Consider the following 25,203-nt stretch of genomic DNA (forward strand, 5'->3'; position numbering starts at 1 on the left):
ATTTGATCCTGGCCGAGAGCTCTGGACCCACGTTCGGGGCTTCAGTTCCCTCATTTGCAAAAAAGGGGACCCTAGTGACCCCTAAGAGACCAGAGCGAGGAAGAAAGGAGGGGCCGGCTTTAAGGATGAGGGTGGCTGCCCCTATTGTCACTGCTGTCTCCACCAAGGAGTCCCAGCGAGGCTCCAGGGTTCGGGCGCCGGACCCGCAGACTTTCTCAGGGGACCGAACTCGCCAAGCCCCACGGGGCCGGGAGACCTTTGTCCGCGCCGGGTCCCGCCGGCGCCCGCGGTCCGCGCCACCTTTCCCGCGGCGGGCGCCGGCGGGGCGGGGCGGGCGGGCGGGCGGAGCGCGGGCTCCCGGGCGGGCCCCGCCAACGGCTCCGCGGGGCTCGGACCCCGAGCGCCGCCGCAGCCTCCAGGGCTGCGGGCGACGTCGCCGCGGCGCCCGGGCCCAGCCGCGCTCGCCCCGGGCGCGCTCACCCTCGGCGCGGGACAGGGGGACGAGGCGCTCAGACCCCGGGCGCCCCACGCGCCTCGCCGCCGCCATCCACTCGGGCGCCCCTCGGCGCGCGGCAGGTGGAGGCGCCCGGCGGGAGGTTCGGGCTCGGGGCTCCAGGTCGCCGCTCCGCAGCCCCCTGCAGGCGCGCGCCAGGCGGCGCCGGCCCAGACCTCTTAAAGGCACAGGTGGCCAGATCCGCGTCCACCTAGGGCCCGGACTCTCCCTCCTGGCCCGTCCCCACTCCGGGGGAGACAGGCTCCCTCCTCCCGCCCACCTGCTGTACCCCTGGGCCGGTGACGGTCTGCAAGTCTCAATGGTCCCCGCATCTTTTGCAACTTAATTCTGACCCAAGTCACCCTCCCGCGGTCCTGAACGCAGGCTGGCGGGCGTGCAGGGGCTGCCACTGTGGGCAAAGTCTAAAGAGGGGTGTTCCTATCCCTGTATATCCTGTAACCGCACCCCCTGCACACACACACACACACACACGGCGCCCCGGGGCGTGCGAGACTCGCTGCTGCTGGGAAACGCCCGAAGCAATCCCCTTGACCCTGCCCTGTAACTGACCCTTGGGGGAAAAAGCCCCCCGAACGGCTACTGCGCATGCTCTGAGCTGGACAGCTCCAGAGAGGGAAATTTAAAAACGGTTCGAGCTGCGACAGCGGCCAAATTGCGGAGCGCGAGGGGCGAGCGCGAGGGAGCCCCCTCCGGAACCCCTGCCGCCCCCCAGCGCCGGCAGCTGCGGCCCCGCGAGGATCGGCTCCAGGTACCGCCTTGCAGGGCCGGCTCTCGCCCTGCTCCTGGGCAGTGTCCCGCTTTGCGTTTCCAGGGTAGAGACCCCGGGCTCAGGGGCCGCAGGGCGTCTGCCGCTGGACCCCTTTTCTGCTTCCCGGGACTCCCTCGGCGACTCTGGGGGCGGGACTGATCAGAAGCTTTGGTGGGTTTCCATGTTCGTTTCACGCTTGGAGTTTGAGGAACTTAGGGACCTGGAGGATTTTTCTTTTAAAGGCTGTGTTTGTGTTGCGTTGCGGGGGTGGGGAGAGAGTGGTGGTGGTCCTCAGGACGGGCATGTGGCGTGTCCGAAGGTATTTCCAGGACAGGGACCCTGCAGAATGATTTCCTTTGCAAGAAGGGATAGATTTCCCCCAGAGAAACACAGTGACACATCAAGCTTCCCCTTTATTTTTATTATTATTATTTTTAATTTTCAAAGTGATCATAACTGATTCGAGGTCAAAAATGGAAGGGAATCAAGTTCTTTTGACGACTGTTTTGAGAGTGCCAGGTTTTTCCGAACCTTGACATTTGGATTATAGAGATGTCCCCCTGCCCTTCTCCCAATGAATTCCTAAGAACCTGTAATTTCATCCCCTCGATTCTCTTTGCCTCTAAAATCTTGTAGGATTGCGCTGGGATTGTGACCTGTTTTGTGCAGAAATTCCCTGTTCTGTTGGTGGTTTAGAGCTCTGTCCTTCTGAATCGCAGGGAAATTGTGGGCAGCTGGGTCTCTGCCCTGTCCACGTCAGTCGTTGATGGGAGTGTTGTTTTCTGTTTGTCTTTTCCCCAAGGAGATGATAGAAAGTGACATCTCATCCATAATGTCAGGACTCGTTCGAAACTCTGGGCAAAATCACCACCCTTCGCCGCAGGAATACAGGTGAGGGCTTCAACAGTAACCCACCGGGTATTTTGGAGGACTTCAGGTGTTCTGGGCCGTTTAGGGTTTCTGAAACTGTCGCTTTGATGCTGTGATTTTGCAGAAGAGCTTGAAGGTATTGACTTCAGAGTTGGTCTCTGAAGGTGTCGGGGCTCATGTCCTAGTGCAATGGGACCCTGAAATGCCTGCAGTTTCTTGTCCCCTCCAAAAGAGGTCCCTCCTGGGTTAGGGACTGTTTGGCCATCCTGGTGACAACAGTGGCTCTTGCTCTCCCTCCAGGGGCCCTAGCAGGGGCTCCAGGAAATGTACCTCCCTCAGAAGCGTTCTGGGGGAAATTGGCTTCTCTCCCTCTGGATGTTGGAAAGTTGTGGTCAGGACTGCTGGGTTCCAAGCCTGGTCCTGTGACTTTCAGCAAGCCCTTTAGCCTCTCGGGGCCTGATTTCCTCATCACGTAAATGACGCTGTTGAATGAGGTGCTCTTAGGGCTCTCCTAGGTCTCCTGGGTCCCACGAGTCAATTACATGGAAACTGAGGCCAGAATAAATTCTTGAGTCAGGATGAAGTAAGTTGAGGGGGTGGACGGAGGTCCTCAGAGCCCTCCCCCTGTACTCTCCTAACCTCAGAGCTGGAAAGACCCTTAGGGATTCAACCAGTCCAGTCGCCTTCTTTAACAGATGAGGAAACTGAGACCCAGAGGAGAGAAGGGGCTTTTTCAAGGTCACACAGCCCCTGGGAGAGAGGAAGAGGAAAAGGAGGGACCTGCCCCTCCCAATCTCCCTTCCTTGAGCCCACAGAGGCCTGACCCGGTTCCCAGGGCCCCAGAACCCAGAGCAAACACCATGTCTGGGGCTGAGGGGGCACAGCCGATATTGAGGAAGAGGGACAGGATCAGGGCTGGCCCGGGAAGAGCAGGCTGTCACCTCGGATCAGCCCTGTTTACCCTGGGGCAGCTTGGCCCTCCTGGGGACTCATGTTGCTGGGGCAGCCAGCAGCCCCCAATTAGAGGGAGGCTGCTTTCTGAGGGCCCCAGGCCGGAGGCTGCCTTGTAGGGACCAAATGAGGCCTCCAGTTCAGGCAGATGTCTGCAGAAAGCCTGCTGTGGAGCAGCTGGGGCAGGTGCCCAGCGCCGCTCACCTCAGCCCAGCGCTGGGACGGCCCACTGCCCAGGTGAGGAAGGCCGAAGCTCGGAGAAATGAAGGGGCTTTTCCAGGATCACAAGACTGAGGACCCCTGGGCTTCCTTCCAGTGCTAACGGGGGGGTACAGAATTACAGGGGTGGGGGTGTGCCCGGCTCTCCGGCCCCACTCTCCTGATCTGTAAACGGGGGATGGGAATCCTGCCCAGGCCCGTGTGGTCATCACTGAATCGCCGTTTCTGTCTCTGCTCCTCGTTCATTGCACCATCCTGGGCAATTTCGCCTTTGAACTTTCATTGGTTTGTGCCAGGGGGTAAGCAAAGAGTGCCAGGAGGACTAGATGGGACACTGCTTAGGAAAGTACCCAGCACCCAGCACCCAGCAGGCACTGCGTGGACCTCTGTGCCTCCTGACAAAGCCTGGGAGAGGGCTGTCCTCCCCCAGGGCTGATCCTCCCCCAGGGCTGGCCCTCCCCAGGGCCACAAGAGGTGGCTTTTTATTCTTACCTAGAAGAGCTTCCTGAGCGCCCCAGAGGTGGGGGAGTCAGAGGGTCAGAGAGTTACCAGGATCAGACACGCGCTGCTCCAAGCACAGCTTTGGAACAGGCCCCGTGGCTTCAGTGTCCTCCTCTTTCAAATGGGCACAGTTAGGCACATCCCTCCCCCAGTTGCCAGGAGGACTCAGTCAGTAAAGCCGGCAGAACAAGAGCCACAGAGCCAGGCAGGGGCTGGGGCTCAGCGGTACAGCGCTTGCCCAGCATGTGGAGGCCCACATAAAAATAAATGCAATAAAGGTCCATTGGCAACAAAAAGAAACAAACAAACAAGAAGAACCACAAACTAGCTGTCACTGTTACCTGTACCACTCAGTTACATAAAAGAACCAGGTCTGCAGGTGACAGGTCTGTGCAGGGCCTTTGGGTGGGAAGTTGTGGGGGGGGATCTCTGAATCCACGTTCCCAGGTGCGGCCCCAGGGCTTCCAACAGGCTCGGCCCCAAGTTTCTGAGCGTCTCCCCCAAATCAGGGCACACAGACAGCACACTTCCTGGGGCCAGGCAGTGTGCACCCCACTCACTGGCCAGCGGGCAGAGGCGGGGTCAGGACCAGCAGGGATGAGAAGCAGGCCCGTCCCCCATCAACCCTGGACCTAGGGGTGCCAGGTGCCCCACCGGGCACGGCCTGTCCTTTTCGCAGGGTTTCAGGGTGGTTTTCCAAGGTACGCAGCAGGCAGATAAGCTCGGCCCACACTCGGTGCCGCCTCCGTGTCTCCCATGGGTCACAGCCTGCCCTTCCTGGGCCAGGTCTCAGCATCCATTCCAGCCAGACCCCACACCCCGTCCCATGAGGGCAGCTCTCGAGCACCTATTTGGTGGATGAGGAAACCAAGGCTCAGCCAGTTTAAACGCCTTAAGATGAGCTGCAGCAGGCGCGGTGGCGCACACCCGTCCCGTCCTCCCAGCAGCTGCGGAGGCTGAGGCAGGAGGATCACGAGTCCAAAGCCAGCCTCAGCAAAAGCAAGGCACAGAGCAACTCAGTGAGGCCCTGTCTCTAAATAAAATAAAAAATAGTGCTGGGGATGTGGCTCAGTGGTGGAGTGCCCCTGGGTTCAATCCCCGGTACCGGCCCCCCACCCCAAAAATCGATGAGGCTTCACAGTGACAGGTCAAGTGGGGACTCGAATCTGAAGCTGCCACACCCTCGGAACACTGTGCCCCCAACCCTGTGTCCTACTGATGAAAGCACAGCAGCTGGTTCAACACAAGTGCTCCATGACCTCATTGCTGTGTGACACCGGGCAAGTCACTGCTCCTCTCTGAGCCTCAGTTTCTTCTTCTGTGAAACAGAACCAGTTCTCCGGTTGTGGGGAGGACCCGCAGCTGCACGGGCAAGGCATTCGGCTGGCCCCGGGACCCAGCGCTTTCTCACGGGGCGGGGGCTGATTATGCAGTGAGTCCCCGCTTCCAGCCACTCCCATTTTTCTCCCCAAATAATAGCCCTGGAGAAGTTTATGGGCTTCTCACTCGCGGGCTTGTGTCTCCAGAGAATGCTCGGGACCACTCGGGCTGCTGGTCCAGCCGGTCCAGCCCCCATGCAGCCCGGCACAGCAGCCGGCCACCGTCCCCCGGGGCCGGTTTGGCCGTTGGCTGTCAATGGCTGTGCGCAGGGAGGGCGGGGCCAGCAGCTGGGGGCGGAGCCGGTCCCCGGGGAGCCGTCCGCAGTCGGGGCTCAGCGCAGTGGCCGCAGCCCTGGCCCCACTGATACGGAGCAGGGACCAGGTCTGGGGACAAGTGGGATCTAGGGAGCAACGCTGTGGCAGGCAGCTCCTGCTTCCCGGGGGTGAACAGCGTTTCTTCTTAGCTCAGGTGGAGAGAGGGAGGTCCACCCTGGAGGTGCCTGGCACACAGTAGGTGCTTAGTGACCATCTTCCCAGTAAAACCCTGAGGCAGGTCCCCGCATGACCTGGGTTTCCAGACGTGGACACGGAGGCCCCGAGACGTGACTTGGCCACACGTTTGGGGAGGGACAGAGCTACAGACACCCGTCACCTGCCCTCGACTTTGGAACTTATTCCAGAGTTCCGAGAAGTTCCTCTCGGGGACGGGCACCGAGGCCTGGAGGGACAAGGGGAGGCCTGCTCTGGGATCCTTGAGCCCTCGGCTTCTCAGAGCCTGATCTACTTCCCCACCTCAGTCCCTGCCCTAAGAATCAGGGTGACCTTGGGGAACGTCCTTCCCCTGTCTCATGGGGACCTCCTCACCTGTGAACTGCAGTGCTGGCGCATAGTAGATACTCATTTAATAGGTTTAATAGTCACTGGAGAAATGGAGGCACAGACCAGCATCGCACAAGAAATACCGCGTCCAGGGAAACGCAGAGGTTTCTGAGCCATGAGAAACCTCTTCCAGAGGCCCCCCACCCACTGTGTGTGTGTGGGGGGGGGGCGGGGGTCAGGTTCCCATCAGGACGCCCCACCCACCAGTTGTAACCTGCAGGGGAGGGGCCTCTGCCCCGGGAGGGGCCGTCCTGACATCTTTACATCCTCACCCTCAAGGTGGGTAAAACGAGGTCTGAGCCACCCATGGACAAGGAGGTGGGAGCATTCTCGGGGTCCACCCCTCTTTTGGGTTCTTGCAATTTCATCCTCCAGAAACACATGCACACACACACACACACACACACGCACACACGCTCGCACACGCACATGCACGCACACTAGGTCCTAAGCCTGCTATCTGTTCTGAAAAAAACCTATCTGGTTGTGAAAGAGACTGGTGTAAATGAGTGCATGGAACCGCATTCCAGGCAGAGGGAATAGCATGTGCAAAGGCCTTAAGATGGATGAGAATTTAGAATATCTGAGGAACTCAGAGGAGAGCAGGTTTGCTAGAGCAGAGGGAAGGAGTGGGAAGAAGATGGCCAAGGGCCAGACCATAGCAAAGAGGTCAACTTCTACTCTCCTGATGAGTTTTCAAGAAAGTGGCAGGTTCAGAAAATGGCAGATTGCTCTGGCTATTAGGGGTTAAATTCATCCCCTCTGCAAACATTTCTGCAGTGCCCTTCCTGAGCCACTGTACCATGTAAACCATACCTGTGGTTTACCTTGGAATCAACAGGCAGGCCCTATTCTCACCTCCAAGTGGCAGATGAAGACAGGGAGGTCCTCAGGTGTTGAGTTACCTGCCCAAGGTCCCTCTCCCTCCAGTGCCCTGCTCTGCGGGTTTATCTTCCACCCCTCGGGCAACATGACTTAATAATTAAGGACACGGTTCATTCAAGTGACTGGGTTGATCGCCTGGTCAGCGCAGGATAGCTGGACTCCAGTGGTTCCTTGCCTCTCCCAGGGCCACCACAGTGTCCTGTGACCAGTGGCTCTGTCCCCATGGAGACACATGGCAGCCTGATCCTTTTTAACGAGGCTCGGCCCCTCCTGCCCCTGGCCTGGTTCATTCTGCACAGTTGGAGCAGCCGCGAGAGACGGGGCCCCAGGTGGGCATGGGCTGTCCGATGTCCAGGTCCTCCACCGATGTGCTGGGGGACTGACACATGTCACCTCATCCCTGGGCCTCGGCCACCCGCCCTGTGAGAGGGGGAGGAGAGGCGGCCACCCCTGGGCATTGGGAGATGGCGGAGGTGCACACGGCAGGGCCAGCAGGCAGGGGGCGCGCCCTGGGCCCATCCTCCTTGCTCGGGGACACGAGGAGCTTCGTCTGCCAGAGCAGGGCCTGGTGCACAGGAGTGTGGGAAGGGTCAGGGCACAAGGCCCTCGCCTCCTGGGAGGCCTGGACGTCACGCCAGGCCCGAGCTCTCGAGAGGGGGCTCCCAGGGGTGAGCACCCCCCTGCATGGTCCCCTGATGCTCACCACGCCTCGTGGGCTGGCCGGGCCGGGTGCCCCCAGAGGAGCCCACTGAGGCCAGGGAGGCGGAGGACCACGGGCAGTCCTCAGGTGCCAGCAGCTGGGGGCACTTCACACCCAGGCCCCACTGAGCCCCGAAGCCCAGGCCGTGACCACCAGGCTGTCCTGCTGCAGAGGGAGGCCCCACAACCGGGCTCCGGGTGGGAGTGGGCTCAGGACGTGGTGCAGCAGAGGGCCGGGCCTCCTGGGAGACTCGGAAGGGCACCTGGTCCCACTGGGCGGTGCCAGCACTCGGTAGGCCCCCAGGGAACAATTAAGGACATGGTTCATTCAAGTGACTGGGTTGATCGCCTGGTCAGCTGACCTAGAGCAGGAGTCTAAAGAGAATTTTCCCAGGGGCCCCTCCCTTGGGCACCCCTCGCAATGACCCCTGCAGAGTGTGACCAAAGCCTTCCGTCTCTCCTCAGGCTGTTGCCCATCTTCAGGGTCCCCCACCTGGGTGTCCCCACAGGTTGGGTGTCACAGTGGCAGCCCTTCAGAGACAGGAGTGGCTCACCCCACCCCCACAGTATTTCAGATGGGGAAACCGAGGCCCGAGAGTGGCGGGCAGGACGTGCTGGGGCAGGGTACCTGGGGCTGCTGTGACTCTGGGGTTTTGTTTGTTTGTTGAACCCAGGGGCCCTCGACCCCTGAGCCACACCGCAGCCCTATATTGCATTTTATTTAGTGACAGGGTCTCATGGAGTTGTTTAGGGCCTCACTGTTGCTGAGGCTGGCCTGGAACTCGAGATCCTCCTGCCTCAGCCTCCCGAGCCACTGGGAGGACAGGTGCGCATGCCCAGCGGCTCTGGGTTTTGCCTCACCTTTCCTGTCTCTGAAGGGGGGCAATGGTCCCTCTCAGGACCTTGAATATCATTAAGCTTTGAAACTCAAGAAGAGCCGCTTGGCAGGGTGGGGACAGCGGCTGCTGGTGAGCCACGGAATTCACCAGGGGCTCTGGAGTGCCAGGAGGCTCTTTTAATTTTCGTTTGTCCCCCAAAGCTCTGTACTCACTAAGGAGGACTTCCTGGGGGTGCCACGCCCCCCATGTGGTCTGAGAAGTCCACGGTGCTGGGAGCCCCCCCGGGACCCCAAACTAACAGTTTAACCTGCTTTTTCAACAGAAAGCCAGAAGCCACCTCTGCTCTGATACTTTAGGGACTGTGACCACACTCTCAGCAAGTGCCTTAGGGTGGGTGCCATTGTTATTCCCATTTTACCCTTGGGGACACTGAGGCCCAGCACAGGAAGTCCCCTGCCTGGGGTCACTTGGCCTCTCCTGCTCTGCCTCCCCGGACCTGAGTGCTGGTGGGCCTCGAGGGGCCCCCTGCTCTGCTGCTGTGGCTTTACAGCTGGGGAAGCCGCGGCCTGGAGGGGACGGCCCTGGCTTGACCATGATGGTGGAAGTTTGGAGATGTGACCAGGGGACTTCCCTGTAGAGGGTCCCCCCTCATCTTCCATCCACCAGGGGCCTGGTGAGTCCTCCCTGGGCTCCTGCTAAAGGGCTCCTGGAGGTTGAGGTCCCCCTGGGACACAGCTCCGGATGCCACGCAGCCCCGGGGGCCTGTACCCCTCTTGCTGGGGGTGGGGGGGCCGGATCTTTCATCATGAAATATGCTCAACTCAAAATTCCATGAAACCAGCTCCTAATTTCCAAACCTAAATCAAAGGTCCAGTTGTTTCAAGGCAATGTAGAAAGGCCACCGACTTTCCTATTAGGGTTGACAGGAACATTGCTGACCACTGCCGCCTGGGGACAATGGAGACACGCTGGGTCCACACTGGCCACATGTGGCCACTGGGTACTTGAAATGTGGCTGGTGGACCAGGGAACCGAATCTGTCCATTTTACTTTGTTTTATTACATTTAGTTGTAAATAGCCACTCTTCCCTAGTGGATAACCCACTGGAGAGCACAGGGCTAGAATCTTCTGGAATTCAGAGCAGATTTCCTCAAGCAGGGAGAGGGAATGGGGGCTGGGCCTGGGGCAGGGGTGGGGCCTGGACAGGGGTGGAGCCTGGGGCCGGGTGGGGCCTGAGGTAGGGGAGGGGCCTGGTCTAGGGGCGGGGCCTTGCAGGGGTGGGGCTTGGGGCAGGGGCGGGGCCTGGCCGCAGCATCCTCATTTGGCTAATGGGACGGTGGTAACACGCACGCCCTGCCCAGTCATGCTCTCGATGGGGTCAAAGGGCCAAGGTCAGGATTATACCTCTAAGTGGCCTTCGATCAGGACAAGACACTCAGAAAGGGTTTGCTCCCTTAAGATGGGCTGCGCAGGGAGCTGGGTATGTTTGCCCAGTGTATAATTATTGGGCGCCCACTGTGTGCACAGCTCTGTGTGAGCCCCTGGGGAGCTCCTGAGACCACCCGCAGTGGCAGAAAAGTGGCCCTCCTCCCTGTGCCTGGCCTCAGGGCTCCTGGGGGGCACAGCACCTCTCTCACCCTGGATGCCAGCCCGGCTCCGAAGGTACAGGCTTGTGGCCAAGTAGGGCTCCCTGGGGCTCAGAGGAAAGGGACGCCTGACAAGGTGACCTTGTTAAGGACCCCTGAGCAAGATGCTGAGAGGTGCAGAGGGGACAGGAAAGGTGTCCACTGGGAGGGAACAGAAGGTGTGGAGCCACAGAGGAAGGTACCCTTGTGCTCATTGCAGGAGGCAGAGTGGCACTGTCCCCTCCCAGGGCCCACAGTGCATCTGCAGACCTGGGGCAGCGTCACACACTGCCCCGGGTTGGAGCACAGGGTCACCAGGGCTGGCTGGGGGCGCGGGGGCCCAGCTCCCTGGCGCGAGGTGTATGGGGATTGCCTGGGGGTCGGGCTGCGTCCACTGCAGGCTCACGGACTCATCCCCGCAAGCCTGGCGCAGTGGCTCTGGGCAGCCCCTGTGTGGACACAGGGGCTCAGGGTGGGCGACTGGGTGTGTGGGACAGAGATGGAGCTGTGAGAGACGGGGGTCCCGGAAGCCGTGTCAGAGAAGAGGGAAGAGGTTTACTCCCTTGCCGTTACCCCATTCTGCAGATGAGAAAACCGAGGCTCAGGAAGGTTCAGGATCCTGTCTGATGTCACTAATCAGGAAGGGTGAGGCCAGGACTCCATCACAGTGACAAAGACAGAGACGCTTGCAGAGAGAGAGATGGACACAGAGCACGTGGGAGGGAGTCCGGACAGACAGAGGGGGCACCTGAGGGCCAGAGATGGGGGAGGAAGCAGAGGGGAGGAGTTTGGGCCTTTGAAGTTGGTCCTGCTCAGCTCCCCCCAGGTGGCCTCTGGCAGGCAGCGGGCCTCAGTGACCCAAGGGGAGCAGGGCCTGGTTTTCCACTCAGCCAGAAGCCGGAGAGACAGACCCAGGGAGGGCACAGGAGACTGGGGAGTCCCAGGCTTGTCCTTTCCTTTGGATTGCAAAAGCCCTGTCACTGTCTTGCAGAGGGGACCCCCACTCCGGAGGCTGGTGTAGGGTGTCTGTCTCTGTCTGTCCGTCTGTTTCTCTCTCTCACACACACATATCAGGCAATATCCCCGAGCTCTACACGATGACAGACCAAGTCCCCGAGACACTGCCCCCACCCACGTGCCAGTCCTGGGGGTGAGAAGCACTCGTGCCGTCGCTAGGATCGTCACCCACACCCACTTCACATAGGAGAACTGAGGTGGGGACTGAGTGCCTCTCTGAGGGACGACAGCCGAGAGGCCAGAGTGGTTCCTGAGCCTGCAGGTCACTCTCTAAAGAAGACACTGGGAAGGAGTGAGGCTGGGCACTGTGGCCGTCCTTAGGGAGGGAACCGTGGGCCTTGGTGAGGGGCACTTGGAGCAGTGGGCGCCAATGTGCAGGGACAGTGGGGGCAGGGAATGGGGACAAGATGCCCATTTAGGCCATGGTGCATTTAGCCCTGCTCACCCCGGTCCCCACGATGCTCAGAGGCCTGGCTGAGAGGGGACCTGATGGGGACCCCCACGGTGGACCCTTACAGTGAGCTCTGCAGGAGCCTGGGCACGTGAAGATGGTATCTGGCTCCTCGTGGGACAGAGGGAGGAACAGACCCTCTGGGAAGCCCGAGGCGGTGGGGAGGGCTGGGGCCTGCACCCCTGGGAAGGGAGGGTGGGGCAGGAAGCCACACGTTGAGTGCACTGGCCAAGCCACCCTCCCGGGAGGGAGGCGTGAGGACCCCAGCCCATGCCCAAGGTCACGCTCCGGGGTGGCAAGGACTCTATCCCAGACATGTCCAGCCAAAGCCAGCACTTGGCCCCAGCCTTGGCCACACCCCTTCGAGGCTGTCCTCCCCCCAGAACATAGCTGGGAACCCCAAGGTGGAGATCCGGGGCTGAGCTGGGCCGGACCCCCCATTTCCACCAACCCCAGGAGATGCTGTTTGGCACAGCTCTGCCCTGGGACCCGGTCACCCTCTGCCTGCAGTGCCACAGGAACAACCTGGGGTCGGCACAGAAGGACCGGGTTCGAGCCCTGGCTGCCTTTCTTACCAGCCAATGGATTTTGCTCCGTCTGGCCTCAGTTTCCCCATCTGTAAAATAGCCCGGGCTTCTGCAGGGCCCCAGGATGCAGATAGATGTGAAGGTCCTGGCCACGCCCCCAGGGCAGGTTACATGGGGTCAGCCTGACTCAACGGGCCGAGCAGGCACCTAAGTGGCACCACAGTGGGTGAGACACAGGTGACGTGGGACTGAGGAGCAATCCTCCCCAGGTAGACGAGGTGCCATCGGGTGACATTAAGAGGGTGGCAGGCAGCTGAAGTCTGGGAACGCAAAGGGCTGGAGGTGAGACCGCAGGTGGGCAAGGCAGGCTGCTGCTCCTGCCGGGGTCCCAGATGGCAGGGAAGAAAATGAGGACATTCAGAGAGCATCACTCCCTCAGCCTCGCCCATGCTCAGCCTCGCCCATGCTCAGCCTCGCCCATGCTCAGCCTCGCCTGCTGCCTCTTCCAGGCCGAGCACTAAGTGACTCTAGTGGTCTCAGTTTCTCCTCATGTAGAATAGGGGGGCTTATAACCCCTGGTGTCCAGAACGTGCTCAATAAATATCGATGGCGGCGGGGGCGGGTGTCTATATGACCCCAGGTTCCCTTGGGAACCTGATTAATATTCATCGTCAAATTAATGTTGGTATTAATATTAACAGCAGCCCAATAATGCTCATGCACCCCTGCTGTGGGCCACACACTCAATCCTCATGGTATCCTATGAGACAGGAACAAGGATTCTCCACATTTCACAGATGACAAACGGGCTCAGAGAGGTTAAGCCAGTTTAAGGAAGTGGCACACACGGTGGCGTCTGGTCAGGGCTGAGTGCCACCGTGTCACAGTGCAGAAAAATGCCATCCTAACGCCTGGTGCTCAGTGAGCCACGTGGACAGGATTGTGGGGTCACCAGGGAGCCACATTCCCAGCTGGGGTGCCAACGGGCTCAGAGAGGTTAAGCCAGTTTCAAGGAAGCCCGGAGTAGAATCCAGAGGCTGAGTTACTAACTACCACACATATGGCCTGTTGGCTTCACCCACTGCCAGACAGTCTGCTCCCTGTTGGTGTCTAGGAACCCCCTGCCAACCACTCAGAGGGCTTTGTGAGGTCCCCATCTTGCCATCAGAGATCCCCTCTTCTCCTCTGCAGTACTAAGAGCAGCGAGGGCAATGGGGAGCTGCAGCAGGCTGTAGAGGGGTGGGCTTGGCCACACTGGGAGGCTGGCTGGCCGGGGGCCAGGAGGGAGGGTGGGTGTGGCCAGTCGCCTCCTACAGCAGGCGGCGCAGCGGCCCAGCCCCTCCACCTCTCCCCGTGGTCTCCGAGGACCGGGGGGACAGATGGCATTGCCCAGGACTGGGCCGTGGCTGTCACTCAGTCCGATGAGTTACCAGCAGGCTGAAGGGTCGGCAGCCGGGGGGCCTCCGAGACAATAGCATGGAGACCCCAGGACAATGGGGGCCACGTGCCACAGGGCAACAGTCGTTTGTCACACAATGGGCCACCGGGGGACAGCAGCCGGGCCAACTGCTGCCCTGACACGGGCCAGCTGAGTTTTCAAACGGCTTCCGGGCTGTGTTTTCCTATGAGGCAGCCAATCGCGGGGGCAGCGGGCGGTCACCTGATGCCAGCTCCGTGGGCCGAGGGCCCAGGTCCTGTGACAACTGAGAAGCGGTGTCCATGGCAACTCTGATTGTGGCCCCAAAACACAAGGGAAGGGGGGGAGCCGGAGAGGGCGCCAGCCGGAGGCCCCGCCACCGGGTGCCCCAGGAAACCGGGGCTGCGCTGCCACCTGGCCCCGCCCGCCGCACCCTGGGGCCCCACACGGGGCCTTTGAAACTTGGAGCCAAGAATTGGGACCGTGAGCTCCTTGGGCACAAAAGAGACCGCCCCTGGCCGTGTGGGTGGCACACACGGTGGTGTCTGGTCGGGGCTGAGTGCCACCGTGTCACAGTGCAGAAAAATGCCATCCTAACGCCTGGTGCTCAGTGAGCCACGTGGACAGGATTGTGGGGTCACCAGGGAGCCACACTCCCAGCTGGGGTGCCCGCCTGCTTCCTTCCGGGGAAAGCCAGGTTGAGGGGTGGCGGGCAGGTCCCAGCCCCACCAGGTCCTGTGGAGCCTGGAGCAAGTGACTCAGTGCTCCCACTTGGTGTCCCCATCTGTCACATGGGACCACAGCCTGAGTCTCCCTTGTCCAAAACATTTGGGACCAGAGTATTTCAGATTCTGGATTTTTTTTTTTTTTTGGAATGTGAGCCTCCACACGATGAGGTTCTTGGGGGGGGACCCCAGTCACACACGGGTCACGGTGACCTTCCTCGATGCCATCAGCGCACCTGCCTTTGACCCCACCAGTGAACTGAGGGCTGGAGTTTTGCATCCGCGTGTCCCAAAGGTGCCACGCGGGACTCTGGACTCTCAGAATTCCAATTTGTGTCTTGGGGACACCCAGCTGGTCTTAATAATGACCCGCCCTGGGCGTCACAGGGTTTCACACCCAGGGAGGCAACCAAATTGGCCCACCGATGTCACTCCACGGGGACTAGGTGCTGGCAGGGGGTCCAGCGGGCGGATGGAGCAGGGACAGCAATGTGGCTTCCAGATGGGGTCCCGGGCCAGGGTCCCATGCCAGCCCCAAGGAAGCACAGGCTGCACGGGAATGGCTTGGGGACGGGGGCTGAGGGGCCTCCAGAGGTGGCCCCAGGCACTGGCCACGGCTCCCCACTGGCCCGAGCTCCCCTCCTCCCCGCAGGCTCCTGCCTTCCGCCAATGACGAGGACCTCCCCGGGGACCTGCAGTCACTCTCGTGGCTCACGGCTGTGGACGTGCCTCGGCTGCAGCAGATGGCGAGTGGCCGCATGGACCTGGGTGGCCCCAGTGTGCCACATCCACACCCAGGTAGGCTCCAGGGGGGACAAGGCAAGGTGGCAGAGGGGAGGGGACTCCCTGCCCCGCTGTGTGGCCACGGACAAGTCCGTCCGCCTCTCTGGGCTGAGTCCATCTCCCTCAGAGGGAAGATTCACCGTTTACCTGCCGAGTGCCAGGCCCAGGGTGAGCTGAGGTTCCCACCTGTCGCTCGCTCCCTGAATGACAGGTCCGTCCCACCTGTCGCTCGCTCCCTGAATGACAGGTCATCTTCCCAAACTAATGCAGCCGACAACCTATTTTTGCAAACACTAAAAATGGCTTTATGTTTCTGTGTCCAAAAACAAAGAAGACAGAGACCAGATGGCTGGCAGAGCCTAAAATATTTGCTGTCCAGTCCTTACAAGAACTTTGCCGCCCCAATGTTCTAGAAGATTCCAAGGGAATCCTGTCACACCATTAGGTACTCCATACGTGATAGCTAATGGCAATTACAGCAAATGAATCCAATGCTTTAAAGACATAATGGTCAAAAGCAGCTGCCACGGGACATTGAAAATACCCAGAGTGGCAGAGTCAGCATCTGGGATCCTTTCTTTCATGGAGGAAATTATTCTCGATTAAAACATGTACATCTGGGTCTGCAAGCTTTCTCTGTAAAGGGTCCAGAAATATGTATTTTAGACCTTGTTGGTCACAGTCTCTATCAAAACTACTGGACTCTGCCATGTACTCCAAACCAGCCATGGATGGTATCTGAACGGATAGGTGGGGCCGTGTGTTAATAAAACTTTATTTACACACCAGCCTGTGGGCCGCATTTGGCCTGCTGATTAGGGTCCGTTTCCTAATCCTCATGTAGGGCCCCAGGGGACAATGGTGTGCTCTTGGGCAAGTGCTTTCCTCTCCGATCTGTTTCTTCACCTACAGTGACAATGTTCTAGAACAGCCCCCAGGGCTAGCTCCATCTTGGAAGTCAGCTGTGCTTGATTAGAGGTGGCTGCCCCAAGTCAGGCTGCTGCAGTGAGGATCGGAGATGGATTAGCAATGTCTGCTCCGGGCCCAGCTCCAGGGTGGGGGGAGGATCTACCTGTGCTGTTCCTGAGCTAACCCTCGGCAGAAGAGCAGGGCTTGGCAAAGGGAGGAAAGGCAAGAAGATCTGGATCTCAACCTAGAGGTCCCGGGTGCCATGGGATGAACAAGAAATTGGTGTCCGAGTTTAAGGAGAGTATTAGAGCCTCCTCATCATTGTTATTTACTGTTGACTTACACTCACTGGTAAATATTATCTCATTTAACCCCCACAACAACTTTATAGGTAGTAACGGGTAACACCAGGGGCTCAAGTACAAGTAGGGAAACTGAGGCTGGCCCAAGGTTACACAGCTGGTGGGAAACCCACTTTTCACCACTACACCCCAGCAAAGTGATTTGCCAAGCATCAATCATGTGCCCGGTCCTGAGGGTGAGGGATGGCTCTGTCCTTGGGGACACCCAGGGACTGGGCCGTCCTGGCCACCATTTCTCCAGCACGGGGCTTTCTCTCTGCTTGCCTCCTACAGGAGCCTTGGCTGGGGCAGCCGATCTGCACGTGGGAGCCACCCCAGGCCCCCTGCTCCACGGTCCACCAGGCATGGCGCCCCGAGGCCTGCTGGGCCTGGGCCCCCTGTCCAGCCACGGAGCCAGTGTAAGTGGCGAGTGTGGGTCGGCGAGTGCGAGGGCTGCCCCAGGGCTGCCCGGCCCACCTTGACCCTCTGTCTTCTCCTCTCCTGGCCCCAGCAGATGAGCCAGTTCCCCGTGGGGGGCCAGCCACCCTCTGGCCTGCAGGACCCCTCGCAGCTGTACTCACCAGGGACCCAGCCACAGTTCCCGCTCCCCCCGGGAGCCCAGCAGGTAGCCCTGGACCCAGAGGCAGAGGACCCTGCCTCCGGCCAGCCAGGGACCTCCCTGAGCCTCAGTTGACTCACCAGGCACGTGGGGATAACTGTCCCCACCACGACCGCGTGGCCCCTGGGAACTCCCGTGGGGGGAGACCTGTGGTTTCTGCGGTTACGAGCCCAGGGACGGGTGGGCGGGCCTCATGTGGACGCTGCACCTTCTCATCCCCCCTCTCTCTCTGCTGTGGGAAGTGTCTTCCTGTGGGCCTCTACGGCCCCCCGTTGGGGGCACGGCCCTCGTACCCCCAGGCCCACATGGCAGTGCATGCACCGCAGGAGCAGCTGCACCCCAAGCACTACCCCAAGCCCATCTACTCCTACAGGTGAGGCCCGGGTGGCACCGGTGGAGAGGGATGAGGGCTGCCCTCGGGACATCTCAGACAGCCGGACACAGAGGCCCAGACTTCCAAGGGGGAGGTTTGGAGGATCAGGGACCCCCCATGTGGAATCTGTTCTCAGGAATGACCACAGATTTTCAGTCAAGCCCCGGGGTTGAGAACCCACGGACACTCCATCACTCCTAGGCTGTGTGACCTTGGGAAAGTAGCATTGCCTCTCTGAACCTAGGTGTCCTCAAATGCAGAAAGTTATCCGAATACTAGGTGTTGGTGAGGGCGGGGGGAGCACCTAGGTAAAGGGTGGAGGCCCACAGACATTAGTTATGGAGACAGGGAGGGTAAAGGTTGTCCAAGTTCCTTAGGTCAATACCAATGGCTAAACCCAGGGTCAAGGAGAAGGACATGGGGTGGCAAAGATACTGAGCCATGAAAAGGGCTAACATTGAGTGTGCAGGGGCTGGTCAAGCAGGGGAGGCTTCCTGGCGGAGGGGACCTGGGGCTGTTGGCCTGGGAGCCCTCATGCCCACCTTGCCCATGTCTTGGCCCAGCTGTCTGATCGCCATGGCCCTCAAGAACAGCAAGACGGGCAGCCTGCCGGTGAGCGAGATCTACAGCTTCATGAAGGAGCACTTCCCCTACTTCAAGGTGAGGGTTCCAACCAGGGAAGGGGACAGGAGCCACCCCAGCCTCCCCCTGTCACCACCAAATCCAGGGCCAGCTCTAGATCAAACCGGGCCATGGTCTTGGGCCCCCTGGGTCTGTGTACCCGGCTGTGGGGACACATGCACACAGACCCACCCAGAAGCATTTTAAAAGGGAAGGGGGCATTTGAACTGGGCTCTGATGGATGAAGAGGAGTCCGCCTACCTCTCAGGAAGGAGAGGGTAGAGGTGGAGGTCCCAGCCTCCATATTCAGCACGACTCCTTAAAACATAACGTGCGAAACACAGACCAGGCAAGAGCCTTCACCTCTGTGAACCTCAGTATCTTCATCTACTGACTAGCCATTGGCTACCACCGTTCATGATGGAGAGAAAGACAGGAAGCCACGGCAGCCCTGGGCTGCGGCCTCATGTCCTCTCTGTCAGCCGGGCTCCGCTGTGGCTCCCCCTTCCCCGGGGCAGGAGCTCTCCTCTCGCCGCAGTCCCCACCACTCCCTCTCGCCTCCCCACCTGGATGCTGAGCCTCGAGTGCTGTCCTGTTGCCTCGGCTGCTGCCGCATCCCCGGGGGACCTGAGTCTGTGACCACCAGGGGAGGCAGGGGGCCACAGGGAGGTCCCCCGAGTGCCCACATCTCCCCGCAGACGGCTCCGGACGGTTGGAAGAACTCGGTGCGGCACAACCTGTCCCTGAACAAGTGTTTCGAGAAGGTGGAGAACAAGATGAGCGGCTCCTCCCGCAAGGGCTGCCTGTGGGCGCTGAACCTGGCCCGCATCGACAAGATGGAGGAGGAGATGCACAAGTGGAAGAGGAAAGACCTGGCCGCCATCCACCGGAGCATGGCCAACCCTGGTGAGCCCCGACGGCCCTGTCCTGGCCAGGAGTGGTCTTCGCAGACCTTTCAGCCTCCCGGCCTCACCCTCCCGGCCTCTCCCCCCCGTGCAGGGCGGTATGAGCTTTGAGTGCAGTCCTAGGGCAACAGGCCTGTGCTGAAAGGAGATGTCATTGCTCGATGGCACCTCTCACTCCTCGGTGGCACTGCTCTGTTGTGAGTGTCATTACAGCTCCACAACCACCCTGTGTGTCACATGGGATGCCATTGCACAGATGAGGAGACAGAGGTTCAGAGAGTCCCAGAGACTGGCTAAGCCCCCTCAGCGGGTAGCACGGGGACCTGGCTCCAGGCCTGGGCTGGGGGCTGGTCCCTGCAGGGTGGGCTCGGAGTCATGGCTCCCTCCTGTTTGCAGAGGAGCTGGACAAGCTGATCTCGGACCGGCCGGAGAGCTGCCGGCGACCCGGCAAAGCGGGGGAGCCCGAGACCCCCGTGCTGACTCACGCTACCTCGGTGGCTGTGGCCCACAGCTGCCTGGCCATCTCCCAGCTGCCCCCGCAGCCCCTGATGACCCTGTCCCTGCAGGCCGTCCCCCTGCACCACCAGGTCCAGCCCCAGGCCCACCTGGCCCCCGACTCCCCGGCTCCGGCCCAGACCCCGCCCTTGCACGCCCTGCCCGACCCCAGCCCCGGCCCCCTCCCGCAGCCCGCCATGGGCAGGACCCCCGTGGACTTCGTCAACATCAGCACCGACATGAACCCCGAGGTGGACGCCCTGGACCCCAGCATCATGGACTTTGCCCTGCAGGGTGAGGCCCGGGGAGTGGGGGGACGGTGGGGGCGGGGCTGGGGACAGCAGGACAGGGCGAGCCGGCTGTGCTCTGGGTTGCCATGGCGACCACCCACTACCCGCACATGAAGCAGTTAGTGGGCACCTACTGTTTGGCAGGCCCTGGACCATGCACTTCACGGGCTTCACCCTGCGCCCCCTCTAGTGGCCCTCCCAGGTCACCGCCAGTTCCTGTCCCCATTCTGCCCCGTGAGGGAGCAAGGAGAAGTAAACTCACCGGCCCAAGCTCGTCCCGCGGCCAGGTCCGTCGGACCCCAGAACAACCGCCAGTAACTGCCCACCTTGCTGTGTCCACCCCAGGGCAGGTCACACTGACCACTGCCAGCCACGGGGTCCCCCCAGTAAATGGGCTACGGATAAGGAAAGAGCAGACGGGGGACCGCAGGCTGCCGAGGCTCCTGTCCATCCAGATTCCCGGAGGCGGGCACCTGCCTGTGTGGCCGTGGGCTCAGACACCTGTGCCCTTGTCCTGGACAGCTGCACGGTTCTGCTGCTGAAGAAAAGGGGACACATGGCTTTATCTTCCTGGCTTTGACCATGGCCCCTTTACCCCTGGCCACAGCCTCAGAAGTCGGTTTTCTGGTCGCCTCCATTTTACTCTGAGGCTCAGAGACAGAAGTGACTTTCCCAAAGACACACAGCAGGAAGAGGGTTTCCCAGCACGTGACCCTGCACACACGCCCAGCCTGGCCCCTTCCCTAAGACAGACAGGGACTGCAACTCGGGCCTGGGGGACGGGAAGCCAGCTCAGCCCTGCGCTTTTGTCTTTGGAAGGAAACCTGTGGGACGAGATGAAGGACGAGAGCTTCAGCCTGGACGCGCTGGGGGCTTTCGCCGACTCCCCGCTCGGCTGTGACCTGGGGGCCTCCGGCCTGACCCCTGTCTCTGGTGGCAACGACCAGTCCTTCCCTGACGTGCAGGTGACGGGTCTCTACACGGCGTACGCCACCCCGGACAGCGTGGCCTCGTCGACGGCCGCCTCCCAGTACCTGGGTGGCCCTGGGAACAAGCCCATAGCTCTGCTCTGAGCCAACGGACGGCCTCCGTGGCCCTCCAGCCCCCAGCAGCTGGCTCGGGCAGGGGACCGCGTGGACCGGGGTGTCCCAGAGACAGGCCCCTCGCCTCCCACGGGCCTCTCCAGAGCTTTCGACCAGGCTGCTGGCCGGTGGGGAAGCAGTTGCTGCCTGTCCCGCCCTCCGCTGCAAGTTCCTGGGGCCAAGGAGAGTGGACACGCAGCCTGGCCTCCCCTGCTCCTCCGGGACCTGAACCCCAAGGCCTGGCCTCGTTGAACACCCTCCTGGTGAGGGCCCCTCGGTGACCGGCAGCCTGCTTTGGGACACACCAGTGCACCAGGGCCACACTCAGGCCTTCACCTGCTGTGGTCACAAGAAGGCCCAGCAGCTCAGAGCCTCAGCCTCAGCCTCAGCCTGGGGAGGCCGGAGGCCAGGAGGGGCCTGGGAGCTCAGAACGTCTCTGGGATGAAGCAGCCTGAACTCTGGGGAGCTGCACCCACTTCCCCCCGAGCAGGCCAACGCTCCACAGAAAGCCTCCTGGGCCATGGGGCACTGGACCCCGAGTAGGTTTATTTATATTTATTGTGGCCTCCTCCACCTCAGCAAACCCAGCCCCAGGCCCATGAGACTCCTCCATCCCTCCCGGGTCCCGGCAACCCCAGCTCCTAAGTGACCAGAGAGTCACATCTAACTGGCTTGTCCTCCCTCAGCAGCCGCGGGCTTCTTTTCAGGACAAACAAGCACTTTTGATACTGTGAGGCATCCTGGTTTGAACAGTAGGGACACTAAGATTCTCACTGTCATGAACCCCTTCCTGTGGGCACCTAAGAGGAGAGGTGTCATGGTTTGGGGGCCTGGGGACTTGTTAGGACCAATGGAGCTGAGAATGGGCCGATGGAGCAGGGAGCTCTGTGCACGGGGCTAAGACCCCCGTTGGAGAGACAGACAGCTGTCCCCAGGGGGAAGTGTGGCCCGGGCAGCCAGTGCCACCGAGAGCACAAATCGTCACCTGCTTGCCCAGTTCTTTGTCCCCGGGGCATTTCTTTTCCTCATTGTCAATGACTGATTCTCCACGTGGCAGGCTCTGAGGGCAGCAGGGTTAGCAGGGGTTTGGGGACAGCTCTGCCAACTGCGACCAAAAACGCGGCAGTGGCAGGGACCCCCCCCCCCCACCCTCGGTGTTTAGATGCCACATCCCGGAGCTCCCAAGTCCTAGGGCCAGAACGTTCTGACTTGCCCCCAGTCAGCCAGCCGTCCTGGGGTTTGCCAGTCACTCCTGTCTTAAGGGCCGCTGTAAATCCTCTCTAGTTCTGGAACTTTCTGCCAAGCCACGCCAGCGTGAGGCAGCCCAGTGCCGCCCCCCTGACTGGCCCACTCAGCGGCTGCGGGTGTCCCTAAGTTGAGATGTTTAAACTGTCACTGATGAGGCCCAGGACTCTGTAGCGAGGACCTGTCTTCTGTCAATAAAGGCTGAACGGCAGCTCTGTGGCTCTGGGGGAGGAGGACGGGGACATGACGTACCCGGGAGGTGTGGTCACCCCCCTCAGCGCAGCCTGCGTTCCCCGCCCCCTCCCTGCCCTCGACACGGATCGTGGACGCCAATCCCCAAAGCAGAGGTTCAGGCGTTCAGATGTGGTGGGTGGGAATGAGTGTGATCCTGTTGGTGGACAGCAGGGGACAGAGCTCAGCCGCGCTCTCCCAGCTGCCCCCTGAGCGTGCGCCTGGGTTGGGGCAGATGTGCCAGGGGAAGCAGACGGCAGCCCAGCTGGGTAGGTGGCCCTGTGCTGGGCCGGCACAGTGAGCTCGTCCACTCTTGGTGCCCCTGGGGGGACTGATCAGCTACGGCACCCACTCTGGAGATGACCACCGAGGCTCAAAGGAGCCCACCCAGTGACTTTCCACCCGAGATGACAGCCAGGGCTGCCCTGATTCAGACCCACCCAGGAGGTGGCCTGTGGCCGCACTGGGGCAAGATTCCTCCCCCAGGCAGGTGACGATTCTCAAGTAGGGAAGCCCAGGGGACCATGGGCCATGGGCAGAGTTGAGAAGCACTGGACAGGGCACCACTGCAGTGGACACGGGGCAGGTGGCAGGGAGCGGGCACCTGCGGTGGCCCTGGGCTATGTGAAGTCCAACACCTGGACTCCAACCCAACAGGAGATCCCAGCCGCAGCAGCTGGTTAAGGTGGGGACTGAGTGACCAGGCCATTTTGGTCACAGCTAGTGAGTGTCACCCCAGGGGCTCTGCAGGGGCTGAGGGCAGGTGTGCGCCCCCACTCCTGGGTGCTAGGCCCGGGGGACAGCGCCTGAGCCCTGGGGCACCCGTGGAAGCCGGGAGGAGCCCAGCTGCAGTCTGGCCTCAGTTTCTCCCTGCGGGTGGGGGTGGGGGTCGGGGGCCGAGGCTGGTTTGAGTCCAGGCAAGAATGTCCAGGTCACAGGGCGCAGGCTCTGTGCGGGGCCATGGTGACACCGGCACCAGGAGGAGGCACGGAGGAGAGGACAGGGCTCAGCTGAGCAAGGTTCTGAGGAGCTGGTGGGGAACCTAGAAGCACGCGGGGTCCCAGGGCCGCGGCTCTGCCGCCCTGTCCATAACCAGGTCCGCGCCAGCAGCCGGACAGCAGCAGCCACGGGGACGGGCTCAGGCACAGTGGGTCCCATCTGCCCCTCCTCCTGCCACAGGGTAAAGTGCTGCTGTCCTGTGACAGGCAGGTACTGTCCCCTCCACCAGCACCGACCACATCCTAAGCCCTGTGACCTGCACATGTCACGTGACGTGGTCAGGGTCACCAAGGGTACAGACGGGACCCCTGTCCTCCTCAGCTGGCCTCACGTAGGGAGATGGCCCTGGATCCTCCAGCTGGGCTCAAGAGGGAGGCAAGAGTCAAGGCTGGATGTGACGCGCCGCCCTGTGGCCTCTGCGACCGGAAGAGGGCAGGAAGGCCACCGTGCCCTGGAGCCCAGACGCAGGCCTTCCCGGCACCCCGACAAGCCCCTTCCCGGGACCACGCTGGCTGTCCAGTGTGGGCCTCAGACGGCAGCCGGGGGAGCTTGTCGGAGATGGGAGGTGACACCAGGCTGGACGTGTGGATGGGACTTCCTCTGGTGAGGACGGAGGTGACCACTTCCTGCCTCTGGAGTCTCAGCCCTCCAAGGTCAGGGGCAGCAGGACAAGACCAGCAAGTGCTGATCCACGGGCAGCTTCAGTGGCAGCCTAAGGCACGGGGGCCAGGCCTTGCGCCCTTTGCCCAGGGCCACCTTGTTCCTGGGCCACCTTGTCCCCAGAGCTATGCTCAGCCCAGGAGAACCTGCCACCTCAGTACAGCCTCCCCAGCTGCCGTGGGATGGGACGACTCTAGCTGGAGAAGGGGGACAGCTCACCTTGGGACCCGCTTCCTCCCTGCGGATGCTCAGCCCCGAGGAGCCTCTGGACTCTCTGCCGGGCACGACGCCACCCACATGGACAGCACCTCTGGCTAAGGAAGGAACCCGGGTCCAAGACGCTGGTCAGCAGCCGCTCCTGGGGCCCTTCTCCTTGTGGGGTAAGAAGATCTTGCCGTCTGGGTTCCTGCCTGGGCTGAGGTAGGGCCAGCCTCTCCCCCCCCCAGCCTGCCTCTCCCCCCAGCCTCCCCAGTAGCTGGGATTACAGGTGCCACCCTGTGCCAGGTGATTTGAGGGTTCATTTTTGTGTGTCGGGGGTACCAGGGACTGAACTCAGGGGCACTCGGCCACCAAGCCACACCCCCAGCCCTATTTGGTATTTTATTTAGAGACAGGGTCTCCCTGAGTTGCTTAGCACATTGCTTTTGCTGAGGCTGCCTCTGAACCCGCGATCCTCCTGCCTCAGCCTCCTGAGCCGCTGGGATGACAGGCGTGGGCCACTGCGCCGTCTGATTTGGGTTTTTAACATTCCTAAATGTGGGATGGAGGAAAGGGTGACGAGATGCCACAGCAAAGGGCCCGAGGCTCACTGGGCGGCTTGGTAACCGAGACAGGCAGCCCAAGGCCAGGAGAGTCCAGAACGTTCCTCCTCCTGGGGCTGAGGGCCCCGGGCCCTGGCACCAGCTGCGAGGTGAGCTATGAGGTGACACCGAGGGCGGACGGGGAAGGCGGTGCACAGCCCGCGGGTCCCTCCTCGGGGTGATGAGCCTGGCCGCCCTTTCTCTACATCTGGCGGCCTCTGCTGCGCTTGGAAGGCGACAGGGAGAACCTGGGGCGGGAGGGGAGGAGGGAGGCGGAGGGATCCAGGGCCTCGGTGGCCCGGTCAGGGGAAAAGGTCCTAGACATCTGAATTAAAAGGACTTGGCAGCTCCACGCCTTGCAGGGGCTGCGATCAAACAAAGGAACCCCCACAAAGCACCTCAGAAAACAGGCAGCTGGGAGGAGGGAGGAGTCGGAGCCTCGTGCGTTGCCCGGGGAATGTGAAAGGTGGAAGTCGGGGTGGTGCTGCCGCAGAGAAGGACACGCCCCACAGCCAGATGACCCCGCCATTCCACTTCCAGGCGTGAACCTGGAAGAATCGGAAGCGGGGTACACCGCAGCCTTCCTCACGACAGCCAACGTGC

General features: G+C 61.2%; 1 protein-coding gene across 1 annotated transcript; it reads left to right on the forward strand.

Moving 5' to 3' along the window:
- Positions 1 to 2,067: 2,067 nt before the first annotated feature.
- Foxn4 (forkhead box N4) lies at positions 2,068 to 20,656 on the forward strand. Its single transcript, XM_027923423.2, has 9 exons — positions 2,068 to 2,153; positions 14,900 to 15,045; positions 16,575 to 16,699; positions 16,795 to 16,905; positions 17,142 to 17,272; positions 17,836 to 17,932; positions 18,592 to 18,799; positions 19,195 to 19,587; positions 20,403 to 20,656. The coding sequence occupies exons 1-9, from the start codon at positions 2,068 to 2,070 to the stop codon at positions 20,654 to 20,656; spliced, it is 1,551 nt and encodes a 516-aa protein (XP_027779224.2).
- The last annotated feature ends 4,547 nt before the right edge of the window (positions 20,657 to 25,203 follow it).

The sequence above is a fragment of the Marmota flaviventris genome, chromosome 1 (assembly GCF_047511675.1).
Source record: "Marmota flaviventris isolate mMarFla1 chromosome 1, mMarFla1.hap1, whole genome shotgun sequence".
In the NCBI taxonomy this organism is placed as follows: Eukaryota; Metazoa; Chordata; class Mammalia; order Rodentia; family Sciuridae; genus Marmota; species Marmota flaviventris.

Bases quoted from the DNA above. Each gene is read 5' to 3' on its own strand.
- Foxn4 (XM_027923423.2), top strand. From the start codon at position 2,068: ATGATAGAAAGTGACATCTCATCCATAATGTCAGGACTCGTTCGAAAC. The intron at 16,906-17,141 runs GTAGCCCTGGAC...TGCTGTGGGAAG, and splicing joins TCCCCCCGGGAGCCCAGCAG to TGTCTTCCTGTGGGCCTCTA. The intron at 18,800-19,194 runs GTGAGCCCCGAC...TCCTGTTTGCAG, and splicing joins CCGGAGCATGGCCAACCCTG to AGGAGCTGGACAAGCTGATC.